At 38.9% G+C, this 25,319-nt stretch overlaps 1 protein-coding gene across 2 annotated transcripts in view; it reads right to left on the bottom strand.

The window, feature by feature from the left end:
- The window catches only part of PXDN (peroxidasin), a 90,414-nt gene extending 67,917 nt beyond the window's left edge, over window positions 1-22,497 (bottom strand). For both annotated transcript variants that reach the window (XM_086744056.1, XM_086744057.1), the window contains exon 1: window positions 22,173-22,497. In XM_086744056.1, coding sequence (XP_086600182.1) covers window positions 22,173-22,402 — 230 coding nt within the window. In that variant the 5' untranslated portion in view covers window positions 22,403-22,497. The remainder of the gene's footprint in view (window positions 1-22,172) is intronic.
- Window positions 22,498-25,319: the final 2,822 nt, after the last annotated feature.

Raw genomic sequence — 25,319 nt, 5'->3', positions numbered from 1 at the left:
ATCTTCCTGGCTGCAGGATAGACATGAAAGCAAAAATAAAACTGAAGGCTCGTTTGCTAGGGTGTAACAATAAGATTTACGAAATGTAATATGAGGAAATAGTTTCCTACTTTAACAGCTAGAATCACCAACACACCTCCCAAATAATGATATCTGCAAAATCTTAAACTAAAGTAAGGGAGATAACTTAGTTTGCTTGGGACACTTTTTGTTCTATTACTAAAAAATCTTTGAGAGGAGAACTTTATATGCAAATGGCAAATTTTAGGCATACTGTGTAATTTCATCTTCTGTTTATAGCTCTCCTGATTTTGAGAAGGATCAATGTAAAAATAGGCTATTGGTTCTATTTCCTTCTCAGATTAAAGAATAAATTTTAAATAACACATATATTTGTTACTGTTTTCTCTGTTGAGGCTAAGGAGGACAAGCAGCTACTCTAACCAAGCATTCATTGCTTGTACTAACCTCAAATAATTCTGTGAAATTATACTATGTCTTAGTACTTTTTAGGTAGACCTACTGTTTCATATCACCTACATTTCCAAACTTTAGAAGATCCCTTTAATCATTTTATAATCTCACAGCATTTGTCATAAGGTTTTCTTGTCCAAAAAAGAAAATATTCTGTTACTTCGATTAATAATGTTAGATGCAATCAAGAGAATAAACTAACCACCATGTTACACTTACAATTATTAAATGTGCTCTGGAGAACTATTTTCCAGTGTTCTGCTCTCAGATATGATAGATTATAATCCCACTCATACGTTCATGCTAAGAAACGCTACATGAAAATCAGACTAAGTGAAAGAAACAAAAATAATTTTTTTAAAAAGTAGGACTTCCAAGTTTCTCCAAAACCAGCATCCATCAAGACAGAATAAAGCCAAAGTATCAGATTTACCATTGGCAAACTAGAACAATGCATTTAAACTCAAATTCAGAAGATCTGAGTTTGTATTAATCTATCATATTGAAAGCATTTGATTTCATACTTTATATTGAAAATACTTGGACAAGAAAAAGGGACAAAATCAACACAGTTACATAAGACACTGAAGTTTGAAACATTACGTTGACACATTCACGACTTCTATTATCAATCTTCATTAAAAAGAAAAATACTGAAGCCTTTACCAATTAAATCAAATCTTGATTTTTTATCAAGAAGGTAAGTATCTCACTACCTTATTTCAAGGGTTAACCAGTACTTCAGTATTGATTTAGGACACAAATGAATTCAAATTCAGAGATATTTTCTCAGATAAGCAAAATCACCACAGCAGCAAAATGGAAATATCTGAAAGTATACTATTGTATTGAGTATCTTAAAAACTGAAAGGTTCTCAAATGCTAAGTGTGGATCATAAAAGAACAAGCCCCTGACCAACTCCCTGCCTCAAAGGTAGACACTTTTAAAAGGTCTAATAAAAACTAGTTAAAGCTAAAACTCTTCCTCTACATGTGATTGCAAACTTTATGGTAATACAATCTCTATTACTTTAATTTGACAAATTAAAAGGAGGTAGCGGCTTTGGTTTGGTAAGAATCAGAAAGAATAATGCAAATTACTTTCAAAGGACGAATTTCTCATTGTTGTAACTTTCTGACAGTGAGAGATATAAAAAGTCTGAAAAAGATGTATATGTGACAGACAATGCACTCTCATTCATCTTATTCATCTGTAAGGCTAGTTATGGCATGTTGATTGGCAACAAGAAGTGACAAAAAAGAAAAATAACAATTCCTTCAGCTGTGTGATATATATTGAATCTGGAAAAAAGTACAAACTAGTTAATCTCCTTTTCCCTTAAAAAAAAGAGAGTGCAATTTTACAGATAAATATTAGATTCATATATCTATTAGATTCAATAGGTTACATTAATAATTAAGTTAAAGAATTATGATTGCATTTATCAGTTGTTTATCTCTCTTCAGATGTTTTAATAAGGTAGGAATTGTCATAATTGGATCACTTTGCCATCGGCAAATTCAAAAGAACAAAATAAGACAAAAATCTTATTTTTTTAACTGTTGAAGATTAATTACTACCCAGCAGAAATAACCTATACCATAAATGCCAAACTACTATGTTTCTCAACACAGAACAAAAGATCTGCAAATGCCAGCAAGACTACATTGCTTACGTCTACTTTATTCTTATTCTTTTTTTATTCAAGGTCATCCCAGCAGGAAATGAAAAACAGCCATCAGCATAGTAAAAACATTCAAACAGAGCAGAGCATGAAAATTGCACAAAGAGGTTATATAATCAAGTCAGTGCAGTAACTGGATGATGTCAACGGCACTTTAATGCTGCTTTAACTACTGCCCTGTAAAAAAATGTGTCACTTTGTTGTACAAACAAAGAGAAGGCCACCACTTTAAAAAAATAAAACCAAACCCCACTTTCAGCTATAGCACTACTTATAGCAATCCTCACTGCTCGCAGCGTAACATTTTCTAGAGCACCAGAGGAACCAAGATATTTTTTTTTTTTTTTTTTTTTGGCCTGGTTTTAAGATTTAGCCCTAGTGATTCTTTTACAAACAAAATTACATCGTTCTCCTTTTCCTTGGTAATTCATTTTCTGGATTAATTCTTCCCCAGTCTAAATACTAGGTACAATATGTGATTTTCTCTAATTTACATCGAGAATACACTGCATTTTTAGCTGGGAAACTAAAACATAATTCTTACTGGGTGAGTGGGTATCATAGTCAATAATATTTAGTCTGCCATAATTTTAGTAACAAAAGTAAACGGTAGATCACAAAAATATTTAAATCTGTAGAACATTCGGCAGTACTCACTTTGATCATAAAACCAAGCTTACAAAAATATAAAGACTTAAATCTGGATGATCTGTCAACTACGTAATTAAAATAATACCTGATTTACACAAATATCTAAGATTTGTTGAAAGGGATTTTGAGTTTATGAGCCTTAAAAAATACATTTATCAGGTACTGCTTTGGTGAATGGAGAGCTTATGATATAGCCTTGCCCAAAAGCTAAGGATTTGTTTTAACTAACAATTATTTTGCCATTAGAGTTGAAAGGAAAACATTTAAATGTGAACTCACTGAAAAGCAATACAGTATTGTCTTACTAAGTCTGTAGATCCCTCTGCTGCCCTTGTTGCCAATTTTTCCAACCAGCTGTGCAGTGCCATTACTAGGACTCAAGCGGGATTTGCTGGTTCAAAGTTTCAGGCATACAGGCTTAATTGTCAAGAATTATACATGGAAGTTTTACTTTGGCATGATCATGGCTCTTTGTCTCATCCACACTGACATTCCAAAATCTCTCCACTACAGAAATACTGTATTTTGAAATCAGAAATTTTATTTTATAATTGTTTCTAATTCTCATGTTATTTAAAAAAAAAAAAACCAACCAAACAACAACAGCAACCCAAAACCAAACCAAAACCCACAACCAAACCCTCCTCCTTTTAACAGTATGGGTAGAATTCAAAGAGATGTAATGCTATTTCTGCAGTGTGAAGAAATATCAAGAAAAGGCGAAATAGGTCTTTATTCCTCTCAGAGGGATGTAATTCTAAAACCAAACAATGAAAAGGTTGTTGACAGTACAGCCATATGATTCATTACTGATTATTTTCAACAGAAATAACCTTGGGAAAGGGCTGCTTTCTTGTCCTGCATTTGTGCCACGCCCAGTAAAACTGGGCACGACAGCTGCTCCTGAGTGCTGTGCTAACACAAATACGTGATGGTTGACGTCTTGGACAAAGCAAAGAGTGCACTAATGGTTGGCACAGTCTCTATTGCAAAGAGCTACTGAGACACTGAAATATTTTTAAGAGGATTAGTTACATTGGAGGTGCAATCTCTTCTCAGTTTCCTTCTCAATATTTATTGTTTCAACTGTACTTTTCAATTAAAAAAAAAAAAGTTTCTCCTCTATAATAGGCTAAAGAAGACACCAAAAAGGGAAGCTGACTAGTTTATGGCATATTGTGAACCACTGAAACAGAGGCAGTAACAGTTTCCTTTGGTTCTGTAGTTAATGGTTGTGTGAATTACTACTGTGAAAAATCCCACAGAAATACTGCTTTTATGCTATAGTCATAAATTAGTCTACCATTTTGCAAAATAAATAATGTTTCTGCACTTTTCTGTCTCACAGGGATGCTTAAGTTTAAACTCTATATCCATGAAATATTGATATTCTCAGAAGAACGAACTGAAAGCCAGAAAGAAACATTATCATCCCCTCACCTCCCACACAGGACAAGTCACACAACAGGACAGAAGTTCCTGTCCTGAGGCAATTACGGCTGTCAGGGCTGAACCATCCCTTTGAGAAAAATACAAAACTGTGATTCAAAAAAGACCATGATTCAAGCGAAACCTAATGACTTGCTAGTCATTCTAGCAGATAACTATATTCACTGTTAAGAATATAGTCTCATCCTGCTTCCAGCTTGAGTGTGCTCAGCTTCTGCTCACTAGAAGTAAACAGCTGTAAGTGAGGAGCAGCATTAACCATTTTGCTTAAAAATGGGTCCGCAGGAGTTAAGCACTGAAGTTCATACTTGAATTTTTTTTTTACGGAAGGTCTTAAAGATTTATAAATAAATAAATAAATAAAATCCTAACACTTCAAATACAGGTGGGCAGGAAAATACACTCTCAATTCTCTGTAGTTTTCCTGCTTTTGTTCTACAGCAGATTAGTTCTTTCTTTCTTTACTGTCAGGACAACGGATGCAGGCGCAATGCAAGCAAATGAGTATGTATATTCATAAAAGAAAATATGCACTGATGTGGAAGAGTCACCTGCATTTTACCAAAGTGAAAGAGGTCAGATGGCTTCTTCAGCCGCCTTCTAGCTCTGACACTTCAGTCTCTGTCCTACAGGAGTGTGGGAGCAGCGTACAGCCCACACTGGGCGAGTATCAGCGCACAGCTGGGGGCAATAAGCCCTCAGCAGCAGAAGATCCTACAGTTGAAAACAGGGATGTAAGTGAGGGCTGGGGAAGAAGTAACAGACTGGGCAGATAAACTAATACACCAGTATGGAAGTGTGATTTCCCCATCAGTGTGGTTTTGGGGTCTTTTCTTTCCTCAGGGCAGGAAGCCTCATTGATGCAGTGCATGTGAGCCTGCATTATATTTATTATACCAATAAATAACATCCAGCATCTGCAATGCCAGTGACCTTACTAAAGAAAGCCCATTTTGTCTCTTTCAATTCAAAAAGAAGTCTTGCAATACAAGATCAACATGAAGCCAAAGGATGTGGAAAATTGAAGGAATTACTGAATCTAAAAATAACATCTAAATTTGACTCAAAAGCCTTTATTCATTGTAAATCTATGCGTCACACTTCCCCCTCTACTAGGCGGATTTTATCGGAACGTATTTCCAACCGTTATGCACTTTCCAATTATTTCCAGTACAGAGATTGCCATATTAGATTCAAACAGACTCAGAGGTGTTGTTAGAATTTATCTGAATACTTGTTCTTGTAGAACGCCAAGGGCATTCTCCTATTAATATGGAAAGCGCTATTGGCTTGCACAGAAAGTAAAAACAAAAATCCAGGTATTCTATCATTTGGCTGCAGATCAACTTCCCAGTTTTGGACAAAGTCACGGCTTCCACTTTACGGAAAATCCCAGGTCACCTCACTGGAAAGGCTGCAGGTCTTGGAACTGTATTTTCTGCTTCCTGAGGTTAACGACAGGCTGCCAGAGCCTTGCTCTGTCTCCAGCTCCTCCTGCTTCTGGCAAAGGAAACCCAGAACAAGAACTGGGAGTGACAGGGCTGCATTGGGACTCCTCTGATATTTATCTCCTCATTCCTCATCAGCACAGACAGCCTCAGCACAGGCATCTGCACATTCTGGTCTTTGGGAGAAGTGAAGCTGCTTTCTGCCTACAAAGACCAATGGGTACTAGAAGATGACATTCGACTTCAAATGACTGAATGACTTTCAGTGAAGGAAATCTCTGGGAACAGACATTATTCCTTCCTTTTGCTTCTTGCTATGTTCATCCTAACATCAATATCAAAATTATAAACAAAAACAATTAAAGCCATTTTAGATACTACTCATTTCGCACTCCCGCTTCTGACTCATTAGGGAAAAATTTATCTTACAGAACACATCAAAAGAATAAATAGAATATATATTAATATAAAGTATATTTTAATCATATCCGACAACACGTAGAATCAATCAACACCCATTTCATTTTACCTCACATGCCAAAATTAGGATTGAACCACATGAACTAATGTATTAATGAACTAATTAGGACTGAACTACGTGAACTACATGAACTACAATGCCTACAACTTGTTCCCCTGCACAGTTCTTTTGTTCTTTCTCTACTCAAAGTAAATCCGGATTGACCAGATTAAAAAGATGTTGACAACTAGACTGCTGCGAATTACAGATGTGTCTGAAATTTTCAGATAAGTGTTACTAGTCTTGTGTGTGTTTATTAGTTATTTAGAACTCCAGTAGCCTCAGGACATCTATTTTGCTTTAATTTTTTGCTTTTTTTTTTTTCTTTATTTTTGCATCCTCTTCCTAGCAGTTCTAATATTGGCAGTATTAAGTCAACAATTAATTAGAAAGTACTTTTTAATATGTTTGTAATTATTTCAGCATATTAACAAAGTACTAAAAATACCAGAAAAAGCATGAAACACTTTTAGACTGAAGATGTTTTTACACACTCACATGTTGTTCCTAAGGCCCAAAAAGTTCATTCCTGAGTATAAACAAAGTCAATTTTGTACTACTTCAGTCTTCACAGTTTAATGCCATTTTTACAGTAATAATTCAATCTGATTATTGTATTTTGAGCATGTTGCAACTTACATTCTTGTTTTCATCACCCCTTATCAGTTACAAACTAGCTGCCACTCAGGCCATCTGAGTACCATTTGGGCCACGTGGAGAGCTACTTCACCGGCTTCCCATTAACACATTATGGCTAACATCGCCTTTTAAGGAGCCTTTCCTACTGTTCCAACAGAAAGGAAAATGCTTTCAACTATGTGTATGTGCAAAAAATGGGTAAAGGTTAAAACACTTGATGAGTCTTGCCAAAGTAGAATGAATAAAAAAAACCTCTAGAAATATCTCTAAAACATTAAATGAAATACAAATCTGCCTTTTAGGAAAATCAAATGTTTTAAAATAAATACCTAGCATGACAATTCAATGCATGGAAGATTAATTAAAAATTAATTCAGGAAAGCCAAAATTCTAAACGTTTTCAAAGAAGAACATTTGCTTTTGCTGCTGGGTGGGAGCAGCACGCTTGGGGAAGCATGGAGCAGGATCAGGTGGCTCTTGCTTCCCCAACAAGGAAAGTGGAAGTGGACTTTTTCTGCAAGGAGGTCTCAGCAGGGGCATTTACAGTCCTCTGTGTGTGCAGAACCTGGCTCTTCAAGTTGTATCACAAATTGGGGTTATTTTTAAGGTTTTCTGGGAGGGCAGGCCTATTCGGGTGAGGCCCCAGGGGCCGGTTAACAGGTTGCCTCAGGAAACAGTTCCTCCCCTCCTGCCACCTGCCAGGCCACCTTTTCACGAGTGGCCTGGACATCACAGGCCTTTTCACGATGGCCATGGACATCCCAGGCCACAAAACCAAGGAAATGATTCAAGTGAAACCAAATGTTTTTCCCTTGTTTATTTTTCAGCTAACTCTGAGAACTGGCTGAGAAGGTCAAGGGCGGGAACAAGCCACTACTGTTGCCACCCAAGGGCCAAAAGAAACCCAGGTACTGCTCACAGGGTGTTTCTGTGTTGGGTTTTTTTAACTGCAAAGGGGTACAATCTCTGTTTTGTAAATTAAAACAGAAAATTTAAACAAAACAAGTAGGTACATACTAGCATTAATACCAAATAAATAGACCAGCTACTTAAAAACATTACTTATTATTTTATTTTAATATAGAGTATAAATAGTCATCTCAAAAAAAAAAAAAGTTTGTGTAGTACCTTCAGCCAAAAGTTAAAAAAAAAAATATTAGTTTCAATAAGCAGATATATCTACCAATTACTTTTCAGCTTTGAATAATAGATTCTTAGAATGTTTATACTACCCAAAAATACATATTTAGATGTCTTGGAAATGTATAAGCTACTAATACTCCACTTGACTAAGAACACTGCCATACATATGGCTTAAAAGCCAGTGGAAAAACTATTTCCCACAAATATTATTCACCCAATTTTAAATTCACCTGAAACAGAATCCTCTTGGACCCACAGTCAAACTATCATTGCTGTATGACTGGTCAGAAGTGCAAATATAGCCTCTGGTCCAGAGGCATACAAATGCCAATTTATGGTTGGGATTTCCACAAATACTTAAGACGCCTTAAGTAGAATTTAAGATGCGGAGGAGTGCAAGCCACAAACCTAGCACTTAACCTCTTGAGCGCATAAATTTCTACTGGTAAAGTTTCCTCAGGCATCATCAGAGGTTGTGCGACTACAGTAGTGTCGTTGCTGAAATCTCTCCTGAGAGCTTATACGCTTGCTCTGGTCTCTGGAGGCACAAATCCTTCCCATGTCCGAACCACAGGGCTAGCGATAAGGCTGAGCTGAATGGACATTTTATTTCCCACCCACTGAAGCTTTGTCACTATGCAGTTAAAACCAGCAGATTTATGGAATGAAAGAGACACCAACCAAGAGGGAAAAAACCCCAAATTTTAAATCAACAAAGACATTCAACAAGTTTTTCAAATCCTGATGCTATCAAAAATTTCTTACACGTGGGTCCAGATCTTAAAAATAATGTATTTTACAGGCATCTATCATTATGTCCAATTATCTCCAAAGCTCAAACTTAAAGAAATAAAATAAAAATAAATTCCAACCCAATCATCAGCTTCTTTCAAAAGCACGGTTTTTTTTTTATAGTGTCCAAAAGATTGGCTCCTGAAACATGAAATATTCCTTCAGAAAAATAAGGATATTTTCAAAGCAAAGTCAACCTACAAAGGCCAATAAGTAAATAAAATATATTTTAATATTTAAGGAACCTATAAATGCAAATTCTACTTCAAGGAACAGACTAAGATGTTTTTATTATTGTAGACTAATAATCAGATACATACTTTTTCTGATTTTCAGAAAAAGAGTTTGGGAAGGTAGTTATGGCAAAGACTGAAACAAAACAAATAAAAAAACCCACCAGGATACAAATTCTGTCATAAATAATGTATGACAAGCAAGACAGGTACTTCTTCTATGCTAATGCTATTACAAAACAATTCTTCATGGATATCCACAGAAAAAAAAATGTAAATTAAAGGTAATGTAAAACTGTTACCTGAGGAATCTGTGTTGCACAGAAATTATTGGTTTTATATATATAGTGGGAATTCAGAATTTTACCAATATTGAAAAGACAAAACCAGTTTGAATTCAACTTGATATTCTTGAAGGGTGAGTGGCAAACCACAACTAGTTCTTATTTCTTGCTTTGATGAAAAAGGGATTATAAACACAAGCCATGGACTTACAAAACAGACTTACATAATACACCTGAGTACCTGAGCGTGTGGGCTGTACACAAGTTATTTACTTACCTCTGATGTCTTTTCTCTAAGAGTTGTTCACATTGCAAGTTCATTGAAAATTTAAAGCTTCCCATGTACTATCTGAAGTACATTTCTTTGACAGACAGTCATATCTTGCAGTCATTGATGCATAGATATATTTTATACAGATATGACCGGTATAAAGATTGCTGGTTGATATTTTTTTATTATAAATCTCGCTTTCTGACAGTTAAATTACTTTGCTAAACTGTTCAGTTAGAAATCTCCAAAGAATATTGTGTCTCAAACTATTTTTATATTTTAGACAATATTTCTTCTATTTCCACTACTGTTATGCAAATCTTCACATGCAAGATGTATCCAAAATGTATAAGGAAAATAGAAGACGTCAAAAAGAAAAAATCTGCTTCAGAAAGAACATGAAGCTGATACAGTATAAAATATGTCAGAAAATACTCCTGTCCTAATGGGAAGACTGGTAGATTTTCTGGTAAAGTTTTCAAAACTGTAGTTCACTGAATCAAGAAAGATGTTTCAGCATGCCTCAAAATTTTAGAAATTTCAAGTGATTTAGCTTATTCAGAGAGGACTCAGAAAAAAAATAGCCTGAGTTTTAAGAATTGCTTTAAATAAAGTATAGGAGGTGTTTCCATACTAACAAAGCTCTTTACTGACTTTTAATAATTGCTTGGTAGTAATTATTTACACTCCTGACAGCTATGTCTTCAATCTACACATAAAACATGCTTTATCTATGCATACAAGTCTAATGAGCGAACATTTCAATTTATTTACTTTAGCTGATTCTACCCCCTACACATAGGTGCTATTACACTTACTTAAGCATTGCCCAGGCCAATAAAATTCAATCAGAAAGTTAATGACTTGAATCTGGCCAGAGCAAACGACCTCCTCACATCGTCAGATTGCTCTCATTTGCTCTTACAGCCCTGTCACAGCTCTGCAGCTCTTCCTGCCGGACGGAAGTCTGTCCTTTCTCTGGCACTTTAAACCAAATGCCTGGGCCTTTTTTATTGGAGACAGAGAATGCTACCTAAGTCAAAGATCTGAATTTTATGATTCAGTTTATGTCTTTAAAAAAATAACTTTAAATACTGTCACTTCTCAAATTTCTCAGAGAGTTTATCAAAATGCCTTCAAAAACTTTTTCTTGAACCCAAATTAGTTATTATTGTAAAGAGCAACAAAATATCCCTTTAAAGGCATCCTGCTTTGATAGGCAGCTTCCCAATAGCAAATAAATCACTGTTTATTTTTTATATACATATGTCACACCATCACACTGCTGCTCCAGATTTTTACATTATCTTAGCAGACAATGTAATATGGCATATACTTGTATTTATTTTCAGTTTTGGAAGGCTCACTAGTTATCTGTGCACCAGACCACACATTACCTCACATATTTTCCAAAATATTATTGAAAAAAAAAAAAAAAGTTTCCTCACCATAATAAAGCATTACAAGACTTTGATTCAGACACATTTTAAAGATTTGAATACTGATGACAGATTTCATCTGATTATCATGAAATTTATCTCACTAGCATGATAATCAGTCATTAAATAGAAGCCACCACAGGATATCAGAGTGAGATTTTATATCGAAGTATCCGATCAAAACCATGTAAAAACAAAATATTTACTTTCTGTAGAGCACGGTGGACCTTGGACAGAGGCTGTAAGCCTCTGAATTCAACTCTTTTGAGAAGTCTGCACTGAATTTCATGCTGCCCCAGCTATGCCTCACACTGTCTGGAGATAAGTCAAAACAAGCATGGACTCACTTCTTCTATATTTTTTTCTCCTATGAAGGAAACAGGCAGCCATATGGCTAATAAAAGGTTATTCAATACATCAGTCTGGCTAACACAATGCAAGTAACTTGACACAGAGCAGCCATCATCCTGCTTACCAAAAACAGTCATTAGTTAAGGTAATGTGTATGAAGTTATAATCTTTTCCTTTTTTAGACCAGCCAGGCAATGAGCAGACTGTTGTAATAAGTGATTTAAGAGGAAAGAATGCTGAAAGAAAATGTTTCTGAAAGATCTGGGGAGTGGCAATTGGAAAGAGAATAAAAGATCTGAAAATCTGAACAACACCACAGCATAACAGAAAGGGAGCAATGTCACAGACGTTAGTTAAATGTTAAAACTAATTTTAGAGTTAAATATGTATGTTCATCATTTTGCTTAGTAAAACAGAAAAAAACTCAGAAAAACACAAGAGAAAACACTACACGGTAATGAACTTCATAGCTTTGATACTACGAACTTTCACAAGGTTCAAGAAACCATGCCAGGCACTGCACAAACTCTTCAATGTCCTAATCTTTGCGAACCTGCATAAATACAGATGAAACTAAAAGATGTGAAGCTGAGAGCCCACACTGGTCTCTCCCTCGCGTGTCTTTCTCAAGAAGTTTGAGAATCTTCGTTATTTGCAATAAATTAAACATACATTTAATTTTCTTTTTAAAATAATCACTTGACTCACATTAGCAACAGTAATAACTCCATACTAAAAAGAAATACAATTTGGCAGCCTGATAAGTAAAGGAAGGAAAAGGAAATATTTTAGTGACTCCATTACAGCTTAGCCAGCTCTCATTGCACCATCTCTTTGGATCGTCTTGAAACTCTGCCCATGTTTGTAATAATAAAGCCTGTAAAGCTATTTTTGTTTTAGTTTTGTTTTTTTTTTTTCTTCATCAAATCCAAATGGAAGAAATGATAAAGACAATTTGGCTCAGTTGTTTCCATTTTACTATATATATACACACACATACACGCAATATATATAGCATGTGTGTGTGTATATATATATCAAAACAGAGACATACACACAAGTATTCAAAATACTAACTTATATTTATACATAATCTTCTCCGGAAAGACAAGCAACTATAAATATTTAGCTTGTGTGATATAGATTTTAAATGTCACCTTTATAAATAGACCTTTTCTGTAAGTGAAGCCTTAGCCTCTAAGGCTGTAAACATTTTGGCTTGCTGGAAAGAAACTCAGCAAATGCCCAAGCCCAGGAAGAATTAGAAGCCTGAGGATTACTCACGTATACAAAGTTAAGCATAAAGTTAAGCATAAGTTCACGTTTGTGAGATAGGATCTAGAGTGCATGAAATATCCGATCACAAAATAATACATGAAGTGGGGAAAAATACTGTAAACAAACTACAATAAGCTTTGACAGTCTCAGAAACATAAATCCAAAAAGAAGTAATTGGAAAAAATACCCTTTTGAGGGATGAATAAGGACGGGTGAAAATTTACAGTTTGTTTTTCAATTGCACAAAACAAAATTGGGGCCTGAAAACATTAATCTAGCATTTTCATTTTACCCATTACACATAGTAAAATATTCCAGTAAAAGGATATTTTGTAATTTAAAAAATAAAATATTACACAATTTTACATGTAACGCAATATTTCTCTTCTTCTTTTGTTATTTTCTGAATAGTTGTCTGATATTTTTTCATGTCATAATAGCAATACCAATTTCTTCTATTATATTATGTTGTTTTCACCCCACAGCTTCCTTCTGTCTTTACCCTGAGCTCTGTTCTCTTGTTCACTGGCTATACTTTCTATTTTTCTTTCCTGCTGGACTTTCACTTACAAGCCAATCCATAAGCATAGGTGAGCAGCCTAACATTTATTTAATAACTGAATGACCAAGTTTTCTGCTGGTTAATGACATCTCCATCTCATCTCTTCATGAGGATGACCTCACCTGGGAAAGAAGTCAGTAAGAGCTAGGCAGAAAAACAGGAGGCTGGAATATTTATTAGTTATGTTTTTCTCTTAGTCATGTGTTTACCACAATGTTAGACGAGACGGTCACTCCCCTCCTTGTGTCTCAGCAGCAGAACCTCCTGATGATGCAAGGGATAGGCATCTCCCCGTTATTTCTTCATCAGCCTTCTTTGGGAATTAGGAGAGAAAGAGTATATTTACTCACGTCCAAGCATCCATTGCTTACTCTTTCCAGTGAGTAATCCCTTGTTTGTCTCTGCTACTCAAAAATCTCTTATTCAATGTCTCTCATGTCCCTAAATTCCCCAAAGTAATGATGAAAATTGACATAACTCGTCACTTAGTTTTGCTGTTGTTTGGGAAAACTGAGTAACAGCAGAGGCACTGAAGCTGTTAGCAGAATCAGGAAGACAGAAAAATGTTTAAAACTGTGATTTTCCACTGAAGACCTACACAACACTACCAAGTGACCCACTGATTTATATAATCTTCACGGCTTTCTAAAACATTTCAGTAGAACAAATGAAAAAATCTTGTGCTGCCCACAGTCCAAACTCCCAAAGCTTTGGGAATTAGAACACAATCTTTTGAAACAGCCAGGAAGCAAATATCCTACACGGTCCAGATGAGCATATGAAGAGATGTGGGTAGTAAATGGTGAATTTTCATAATGGGGGAAGGTCATCAGTAGAGTTTCACGGAGAGCTGTGATGGGTTCTGCATTGTTCAATTTATTCATAAGCAGAAGAGGGATGAACAACAGAGAGAACAATGTTTTGCTTATGATGTTCATCTATTTTAACAAAGTCTGACCAGGAAGAGCAGCAGAAGGACCTGTCAACAGTCCATGCATGGCTATTAAAATGCAGAATTAATGCATATTAATACAAAGTAATGTATATGGAGAAAAACAAACTTTAAAAACAAAATGGTGGGCCTAGAACTGATGAATACTACTAATGGACACGACCTTAAGCTACCCTTGATAATTCCATGAAAACAACAGTTCAAGAGAAGGAAATACGATGCTGGGAATTATTAGGAAAGGAACAGAAAATAAAAACAGAGATGATCCTGATCATAGAATCATAAAATGGTTTGGGTTAGAAGGGACCTTAGAGATCACCTAGTCCCAACCCCCCTGCCCTGGGCAGGGACACCTTCTACAAGACCAGGTCGCTCAAAGCCCCATCCAGCACGGCCTTGAACACTTCCAGGGATGGGGCATCCACCACCTCTCTGGGTAAGCTGTTCCAATCTCTCACCACCCTCACAGTGAAGAATTTCTTCCTTTTATCTTATCTAAACCTAACCTCCTTCAGTTTAAAGCCATTATCCCTTGTCTTGTCACTACATGTCCCTGTCAAAAGTCCTTCCCCATCTTTCTTATAAGCCCCCTTTAGGTACTGGAAGGCTGCTAGAAGGTCTCCCTGGAGCCTTCTCCTCTCCAGGGTGAACAGCCTCAACTCTCTCAGCCTGTCCTCATAGGAGAGGTGCTCCAGCCCTCTGATCATCTTTGTGGTCCTCCTCTGGACTCACTCCAACAGGTCCATGTCCTTCTTATGTTGGGGGCTCCAGAGGTGGATGCAGTACTCCAGGTGAGGTCTTACAAGAGTGGAGTAGAGGAGGAGAATCACCTCTATTAACCTGCTGGCCACACTTCTTTTGATGCAGCCCAGGATGCAGTTGGCTTTCTGGGCTGCAAACGCACATTGCCTGCTCATGTTGAGCTTCTCATCGACCAACATCCCCAAGTGTAATGCTGCTGTATAAATCCCCAGTTAGCCCACATACCAGATCTGTCCAGGTAAATACTGGGGAAAGTTATAATTCCCTCACCTAAAAACACAGCAGAGCAGGGAAGGAGCAATTGAGATAATGAGAAGTTAAGAACATCAACCTTACAATGAGAAGGCTCCTCAACTTTAAAAAGAAATGAATGGAGCAGCTTACAGTCAAAGGTCGTAAAATCACGGCTGGCATTGAGAGGACAGAGAGGGATTGAGTATTCACTATCTCCTCCAACAGAAGAAATGGAAGGGACAGCAAGTGAAGTTAGCAACTTGCAGGCTTCAAACAACAGAAGAGAGCAATTTTCACCACGTAGTTTGTGTAGTAATCCTTGTGACCAAAAGTTATCAGTGTAAGTAACAGTTAAATTAGTTGAGGGGGAAAAAAAAAAAAAAAAAAAAAAAAAAAGAGATTGAGCAATTTGTGAAGGAGAAATCCATCAAGATTTATATATAATATGGAAATAATCTTTAGCTCAGAAAATCCCTAAGCTGCAAATTATTATAGGGATGAAACATTATATACTGTTCATAAGCTGCCCTTTCAGTCACCCTCAAAGAACAGATACTAGGTCACATGGATGTTTGATTTTACTCACTATGGACATATTTATGTAAATAAATACATATTTAGCATTTTAACACTCAAATGATAAGTATTTACTGGTGAAAAATACATCTTAGTAAAAAAATATGAAACCCAGAAATTATATTTGTTAACTGTAATACAAGACAATGCATTCGTCTGATGACACTGTGTTAACTATACAGTAAGATACTTTCAGGAAACAATGGGTATGATTTTGCTCCACATGTTTTCCCATTCTTCAACAAAAAATTTGATGAGGATTAACGTGCCACTGAGGTGACAAAAAAATACTTTCCCACTTGGCTGGGGAGGTTTGGTATCTCTTGCTGTATCCATGTGAGTTGTTGGTACTCAGAGAACAGGGCTTAATGGATGACAAACACTCTCCTTTTAGCAACAACTAACATACTCCAAGTAAGTTACTTCCTGTATTGTGCATGACTCTTTAGCCCAATTTTGGCAAGTAGTTTCTTTCTGCCATGAATACTAAAAAAAATAATCTCTTCTGAAAAATACATTAAGCTTTTATTTAGACAAATAAATATCAACATCTACATACAGATGTTTAAACTCCTTTTATTGTCAACAGAAGATTACTCAACACAGTCATGGTGGAGAAGGCTGGAGAATGAATAAACTGCCCAGACAGCAGCAGTTTAATTCAGTTGTCTGAACAGTGGTGCCTGTTGTCAGTTTAGATGTCCTAGGCTATCTGAGACATCTGCTGGGAGCAAGCAGGCTTGACACAGGTCCAGTGGGAGACCTGTGTCCTTTTTGGAGAGGCAGCTGGAGGCTAGAAATTATTTTCTCAAGGGAAAGCAAATGGTGCTAGATACCATAGTTAGCAAATGAATCAAGATCTAGGTGTTCCCTTTCAGGTGAGCTGAGTTCTGCTCCAGGCACTATGTACTGTACTGGCTTAAGTTGCTACTCACTGGAAGGGAAGCTCAGACACCAAAGATGGCTGTAGACTCCTGTGTACAGAGATCTAAATGTAGGCATTTTAATCTCAAGTTGAATTGTGCACTTGGTCATAAAAGAAGGTCTTGGTCTTCCTCTTCATTTGGAAGACCTAAAATAATTTTTATAGAAATAATCTTATACTTTCCCCCTGCTTTGCGTAATTCAAGCAAATCATTGGCATCTAAGGCAGTTTGCTGCCCAGCCATGAGTCTGTTAAGATCTGTTTCTGTATTCCATTATTCTCAAACACTTCAAGTAAACCTTCAGTATCTGTTCTTTTTTGAACACTAAGTATATACAAATCTCTGCCTTAACTAAAATTGTATACCAGTGTCATCTCTCTCAACTACTGCCTATCTGTAAATTGATGCTCAGCAGTGATCGAGCTTACTCACAGTCCAAATTTGAGACTACAATCCTTTGTCCTTCACAGTGTTGAGGTGTATTTATTTGCTGTCTTAACTGCTTAATCTACTGGAAGTTTTCTAAGAGGGTTTCAGAGATCTGATCGAAAGCAAGCATCCTGCATTTTTCAGATGAGAATGGTGCTGATTCATAATGCGTTATTTGCAAACAGCAGATCTGCAAATAGCATGCATCATTCTGCTATGATAGACCAGAGACTCCTGCATGGACAGAATTCATATGTATCACCCGTTTATTTTCCCTACATGCCTCTGTTGAGAGGCATAGTGTTATCACAAATCAACACCAAAATGAAAAATGGCATTACATTTCCATTATCCCTATCTCTTTGATAATTCATGTGAAATACAAATAGTTGTGTGATTTGTGTAATTCATGCGGGTTTTTTTTAAACTATATTAAGATAGGTGCTGTTGAAAAGCATCAGTCATGCTTTTCACTGGCATTTTGAGTGTACAGCAGATTCCACAAAAATTCTCATGGAGCTATGGAAAAAGTGTAAGTACTTCTTATACAGCTGTCTTGAAACTCACCATACAATTACACAATTAATACTTTCCCCTTTCCCTTCGGATGGGTTCTTGACATTTATACTACAAACTAGAAACTAAAATAAATATATAAATAAAAAGCTTTGTGCTGTAAACTATCCAATTTGTAGAATATGTTGGAATCATGTAAACAAAAGCAGTAACAAGCAACACTGAGACATTGCTTTCAATTTAATTACAATTACTACCTTCAACAGCTACTCACCTGCAATGACTGCAACTTTAAAGGTCCTATTAAGGTCTGATCACTTAAAATTATACTCGCATACTGAAAAGGTGTTTTATTCATAACAGTCATGCAGGCAAGCCAAAGTAATAATTTCCCATAGCAAATATTATTACGAGTGACTTATTTCCAAATAAAATTTTCTCCTCAATAATTTGAATGTCATTCTTAGTGCAAATCAAGTTCACTTTCTTTTCTGACAATTATTTTTTGTCAATTTTTACCTTTTCTGCTTACAACAGAACATTAGTTTCTATTCGTGTTCTGTCTTTGAGACCTAACTGTAGTGAATCCAATTACACTTGCACAGCCACCAAAAAATCAGAGAGCATCCATGTGCTGCCAAGAAAAACTGTGAACAAATTGTAATATTGGTCTAAGTGTGTGTAACTAGTCCTGTAGACAGGTTTGGAGCTTGGTCATGTTTAGGCAAGACACTAATAGTAACATATTGCGTCAATACTCAAAGGACTTGTCAGAATTACAAACACCATGAACTAGAAATGACTGGAAAACACAGAAATTTCCTAAATAAATGTAAGATAGGATACAATTCTGGGAAGAGAGCACGACAATTGTACTGTATCCAGAATTTTACATTCCTTCACCACTTAAATGGTCTAATATAAATACACTTCAGCAATTTCCATGAATACATAAGCACTCTATATTTAGTCAGAGATGAAAGGAAACTTCCAAGACTGTACTTAAGACATGAAGCAGTTTTGCAAACGGCTTTGGAGGTGGGTCTCCATTCTTAAGGGAAGTCAGCACAGGACCAACTGACTGGGATGCTGGCCCTAGTCCTACAAACAGCCTGGCAATCATCTCATCCTGGGTGAAACCACATGCTCACTCAAGGCTCCACGAGCACTTTCGAAGCTGGCAGAATCCACCCTGAAGAAGAAATCTAAGCCGTGGATCCCAGCCTGCAGCAGGGAAGGGGGAATTGCCAGAAAGTGGGGGAAGCAGGAGAGAGTGAGAAAATGTACAGCCAGAAGTAGCACTGGCAAGGTCAGCAAATAGTAACATTATGAACAGTTTCCAACAGGGAGACTGAGATTAGGAGTAGACATTTTTGATATGTGCAGAAAAACATTTGGCTGCACTGTTGGTCTGGGCCCCATGCTGTTTTAATCCATATTACAAATTATATGTGAAGTAGAGCAAAGTTAACTCAGTTTCCAAAATGGGGCAGTTTTCAGAACCAGTGCTCAGTAAAAACCAATATAACTACATACTTATAAATGACAAAAAACTTATGGTGATGTTTTTTTACAAAATTACTTTGCACGGTCAATCTATGTCCTAAGAAAGAAATAAAACACACGTGAACATGGAATTTACTAATGCCAGTAAAAATGGGTTTAACTCATCAGCAACACACTTTGCAGGATTTTGTAAGTCCATGTTTTAAAGGAGAAGGTGTTCAATTGAAATTCATAGAATTATAGAATAGTTAAGATTGGGAGGGACCTTCAAAGGTCATCTAGTCCGACCCCCCTGCAAGGAGCAGGGACATCCTCAACTAGATCAGGTTGCTCAGAGCCTCATCCAACCTGGCCTTGAATGTTTCCAGGGGTGGAGCATCTACCACCTCTCTGGGCAACTTGTGCCAGTGTTCTACAACTTGCATCGTAAAAATTTTTTTCCTAATATCTAATCTAAATCTACCTCCCTCTATTTTAAAACCATTACCCCTCATTCTTTCACAACAGGCCCTGCTGAAGAGTTTCTCCCCATTTTTCCCATAGGCCCCCTTGAGGTACTGGAAGGCCACTAGAAGGTCCCCCCAGAGCCTTCTCTTCTCCAGGCTGAACAACGCCAACTCTCTCAGCCTGTCCTCATAGGAGAGGTGCTCCAGCCCTCTGATCATCTTCGTGGCCCTCCTCTGGACTCGCTCCAATAGGTCCATTAATTAATTCATTATTTCTAATTATCTAGCTATCAACATAACTGCTAAAGAAACTACATTTAATATACAGACTCCACAGGAAAGACAAACTGTAAGAGTCAAACTAGACATGAAGTAACTGCTTTTTATTTTCATGCTTAAAAAATAGACTATTCTTGAGTGCAGACAGTTCTCTGTGGGTGATGGGCTACCTCCATGAATCATAAAACTGCTGTGTAGAACTGCACTTCTGTGTAAGAGTAGGGTAAAAACGAGCGGTAAACCATCTGGTAATTCAAAGAGTACTTCAGACATGTAATAATTATTCTGACAGTATGTCCTACAGGTAAAGGCAGGCAATTTATATACAATAGGGAAGCTATTTATGTATAATTGGCACCTTCAGACTACTGATTACTAAATAATTTGTACCATCATTCTTTGTCCCAGAGATTCACATTCCCTGACTGTCTTCTGGCCCCTCTCCTCCCCATTCACGTCCATTCAGCAGAACTGCAGCAGAAGGAGTAATTGTGCATTTACAGATGTAGTAAGTATTATAACAGTCCCCTAGCTGGTTAGTGAAAAAGGATAATACCCATTACCAGATGACAAGCAAGGCCACAATTACGTTTTGAAGAATGCTGGTCATCTGCAGGCATATTCTGAGAATTACTATTCTTTGTCAAGCTGAAAAAAAAAAATGTTTTTAACTTCCTTCTCATTACTTTTGCTGGACTGCAGCTTGCATTATATCAGAATGATAATTCAGATTTGGGATACTAGACAATTTGATATATTGGTGGGGTTAGACAAGTACAATGCTCGCATTGTTCACACACTTTCCTCAGACTCGCTGCAGGATTTTAAATACCCACTGTAAGGGGAGCTCCACTCCAGTTAGGTTTAATCTACTGCTTTCTACTCTTGCAAGAGGCCCTTCTACCTTTAACAAGAAATCAAGCCATTACGACTTGACTCCATACTCTGAAGATTTTCTTTTCTTTTTTTTTTTTTCACATTTAAGAGGATTCACAAAACCAGCTTTACACAGTTTCCTGTAATCTCAAAGCAAGAGGTGTTCTGCAAATGTACTTTGTTTCAAATGTAAGAAACATTAACCACCCACTTCCTGTATTGTTCCCTAAAAGGTTTACAAGTGCTGCAGGACTAATCCCATTCTGCCAAAAGCCTGCGCTTCTTGCCAAAGAGGGACTCGGTGAACGTTAAATGACTGCACTCTTCACATTAAATAATACTTGGAAGCTAAAACACACCAGGGCTTTATAGATCCCGTTTGAAAATATCTGACGAAGTCACAAGTCCATTTATTACAGGAGGCCCCGCAGAAAATTCCCAGGGCCAAGCTCTGCTCAGCTTCCACGGCTGCATGTGTGTAGGGGAAGGCCAGGGCCGGTGCCAAGAGCCGCCGGAGCCCAGGCAGCGTATAAGCGGGTCAGTGGAACAAATCCGTTCCTCCCAGTAAGCCTTGGCACAAAATAGCGTGAGATGTTCCTTTAGATCTCTGCGTTTATTACGGGCAAATATGGCTGGAAGGGTCACCTTCTCAGTCAAATCAATGTGAACAGAATAAATGTTAATCCTTGTCAATACTGAATTTTATTACCAACGCAATCCCACCCAAAATAGCAAGCAGACCCTGTGGAGGAATGGCCGGACACTTCAGCTGACACACCAATGCCTGAATTACAAAACTGGACAGGGAACTCTTTAAGTTCGCATATCCTCAGTCCTTGGCAGGAGGCTGAGCCAGGTTGGTCTTGGATGAGCCCAGGGGTCTCAATTTGCTCACAGACCCTCACCGCGTCTCAGAACCGGGCAGGCAGTGCCACACTGAGCCCTACGCCTTTAGGCAGGGTGCTGAGGAACCAGCGAAATGCTTCTAGAGAGGAGTACAGCTGCAGACACACTGCCCGCAGGTTAACCAGAATTCCCACCTCCACCCGCCCCCGCAAAGCCCGGGGCACCGGTCAGACACCCCCCTTCGCCCGCGCCCCCTGCGCCACCAGGGCCGGGCAGGAGCGCGCCGGGGCCCCGCCGCCCCCTGGGACCGGCCGCGGGGCCGAGCGGGCAGCGGGGCGAGGGGTGCCCAGCCCAGCCCTGCCCTGCCCTGCCGAGCCGAGCCGCTCACCGACGAGCCCCGCCAGCAGTGAGGCGAAAGTGCCGAGGGGGCCGAGGCCGCCCGGGGAGAGCCACAGCCGCGGGTCCTCCCCCGACCGCAGACAAAGAACTGAGGCTCCACCGCCATCCAAAGTGCCTCCCACCCCAGGTATCCCCTCCTCCACCGCTGCCCTCCCTCCGCCCCTCTCCCTGCCGGCCGTCCCCCCCGTCCCCCCCCGGCTACTCACAGGATGGTGGTTTGGGGGGACACGGCGGGGACGCTCTCCAGCATCAGATGCATGCAGCGCACCGTCGTGCGGAAGCAGAGGCAGCGGCTGGGGCACCACACGCTCCCGCGCTGCTGCTGCTGTGGCGGGGGAGGCTGCGCGGCGGCGGGGGGAGCGAGCCCCCCGCTGCGGAGCAGCAGCAGGAGCAGCAGGCAGAGGCCGGGAGCGGCCGCCGCTTCGCGCCAGGCCATGCTGCCGGGCGCGGAGGAGGAGGACGAAGAGGAGGAAGAGAGGGGCTCCGGCACGTCCGCGTCGCGCCCGCTGCCCGGCCGCGGCTGCCGCTCTGCTCGGCGGCGGGGCGATCCCGTCCCCCCGCGCAGGCTGGAGGAGGGGACGGCGGTGGGCCCGCCCCGGCCGGCAGCGGGCTGGGCGGCCGCCCTGCGGCGGGGGCTCCGCGCCGCCCCGCGCACGCACCGCGGGGACAGCGGCGCGCCGCGCAACCCGAGCGGAGGGGACCGGACTGCCGCTCCCCGGGCCTCGCCTCCCGCCCCGGGAAGGGAGGGAGTGAAGGCACCCCCAGAGGCGGAGGAGTGCGTGAACCCCGAGAGAAGAGAGGAGGAAGGGACGATGAAGGGAAGTGAGAGAAGTGGAGACGGGAAAAGGAAGAGACAGAAAGGAGAGGAAAAGAGAGAGAAAGCAAAGAGCAGAGATGAGGGAAAAAGAAAAGAGAAACCCTGACGGGAAGAAGCAGGTTCAACAAACTAATTCCCATTTCTGCTTTGGTCTGAAAGGCTCACTTCAGACCTGAGTCTCCGGACTGTTCCCTCTTAGTGCTGCAACTTTTACTGCTGAGCCAGGAAAATCTGTCGGATTTGCCCTGAATTATACTCAGTTGATGGTTTTGGGTAGGTGCGTACCCTGGCAGGGAGGTGTAAGAGGACCACCAGAACGTAACTGTACTTAAAAGAACGATGGTTGCAGCCTTAGCTCCCGTGATCGCAACACTTTCTCAAAACAGATCTTGCATGAGAACACAGAACTAGATTACCTTTGAGATTTCTAACATTGCCCTGAATGTATTGTCATTCTCTGGTGTCAGATCCAAAGTAGATTGATACCTTTTCTCCAACCCTCTCCATGCTTTGACTATCCCAGGTGAAAACATTGTAATGTCATTTCTGTGATGACAATAACAGGGATCATAACTAACCTCTTCAGTGTAACAACAACACATTCTCTTACAAATGATGGGTGCCAGCACCCCCAGTTCCACCCAAGACATAAGGCATGGCACTTCTCCAGGGATGCCTGGGTGCCTTTTTCTTCAAGGAACAATGTGTGCTAAAACTTAACTATAGTAATTCTTACTCTGAACCTCACTGTGAAGACTTAGTTTTAGCGTGTGAGTCAGAAAATTACTTTTTTTTTTAATACCAAGTCAAACACCTCATGTAGGAAATTAGAGCCTGGGAGTGTATTACAAGTGCTAGAAATTATTGATGGGCCCAGAATCAAAATAAGCTAAGATGAGTCGTTATCTGTAACTTTCTTTCTGCAAAAGTACTCTTTGACTACGTTTTTCCCGAGTCACTATGTCTCTCTTCTCTAAAGCCAGACATGACTGCATATATCTTCAAAAGCAGTTAGCTAATGGAAGCATAGAAGTGTTTTGCTTGTTCTAAGGAGTCCTGAGTCCTTTAAAACATCCTTCAGCCTCCCAGTGAGCTGGAGGCTGGCAAACTGGGAGCCTGGAGAGACTTGTGAGAGTTTTCAGAAGCAGCAGGTTAAAATGTCTGTCACCTTAATGTCGCTTCGGCAAGCAGCTTCTATGTGTATCCTCCTCTGCATTAGCAATCAGTGTTGGCATATATGCGTGTCTTAATCTGAAAATTATGTTTGTTTCCTGGTCCAGGAAAAGCTCAGGCACTTTTGACCTGCAAAGTGCAAGTGTTGGCCCAAGTAAGTTTTTGTCTCGGAAATGCCACTCATGTCAGAGAATGCTGGCGGTTGTAAATCTGTCATCCTGCAGTGCCCGTACTAAAAGCAGCAGAACATCTGAGGTTAGACAATTAAACACAGTAATATAGAGGTATCACTGAATTAGGATGTTCATAGCATTTAGGAAAATACGGTGACAGTTTGTTTGTGGCATTTTGGTACTTTATGATGATTCTTTTAAAAAATAATTGATGGTGTTTTCTATAGAAAATTAAAATGGTTCTGAATTTATTTTAGCATTTGAGGACTTCCTAGATTGTTGTACTATACATTAGAAGTATTTATTCTATACACACATAATTCCCAGAGTGAGATTAAAAGCGCATAGATATTCTCACTCTAATTAGGCAATTTAGCCTTAACCTGCTATATAGCATTCTGGCCATTTACTTTCAGTTACATGTAACCTCCAGGCTTATTAATGCCTCATAAGTTATTTAAGTTAGACTTTTTTCATGCCCTGTGGAATCCGGTAGAGTATGCAATTAGCTCAGCACTAGACACTGGATGGAATATTAGTGCTTCTAATTAAAATATAATGCAGATCAACTTGACATTCACTGAGATGTTGAGACAGCAGTCAGTTCTTTCCTTGTCAGTGCACTGATTAAAGATTCAAGGCTACATTTTCTGAGGCCAGGAACTGCAGCTTGTTTTCAGCCTATAAAATGGTAGTTTGACAGGGAAGCAAAGAGAGAAATATGAGCAGACTGCGAAGTATTTGCAGAGGTGAATAAGAAGATCCAAAAAAGCTTTCAAGAGATTTTCTCCAGTAGTACAGGAGTTTAAAAGGATGCTTAGAGAGTGGGTTAAAAAGGAAATCCATTTTACTTAAAGCTGCATAGGAAAGATATTTAGGTTATTATGTGTTGTAAGTTAAGCTAACTTTTAGAAGTCCTCACAAATTCTTAACTATTCTTCACAAACTTTCTGGAATAAGAGAGTTTTCATCCCCAGATTATGATTTATTCTTTGAACTAAATCAAGTAGGAAACTTGTGGAAAAATGTCTTTTATAAAGTAACTGAAAACGATTTTAATGCAATTGCACAAGGGAGAAGGCAAATTTCTGGTGTTTCTTAAGTTTTTTATTGTTTTATTTTACAACCTCAAAATTTTTCTGTTTCTTTATTTTTATTCCACGAAGTGTTTTTGTGTAATAAAATAACAG

The sequence above is a fragment of the Chlamydotis macqueenii genome, chromosome 3 (genome assembly GCF_036417535.1).
Source record: "Chlamydotis macqueenii isolate bChlMac1 chromosome 3, bChlMac1.mat, whole genome shotgun sequence".
In the NCBI taxonomy this organism is placed as follows: domain Eukaryota; kingdom Metazoa; phylum Chordata; class Aves; order Otidiformes; family Otididae; genus Chlamydotis; species Chlamydotis macqueenii.
Note: the sequence above shows the minus strand (reverse complement) of the source record. Positions and strands in the feature narration are given on the sequence as shown.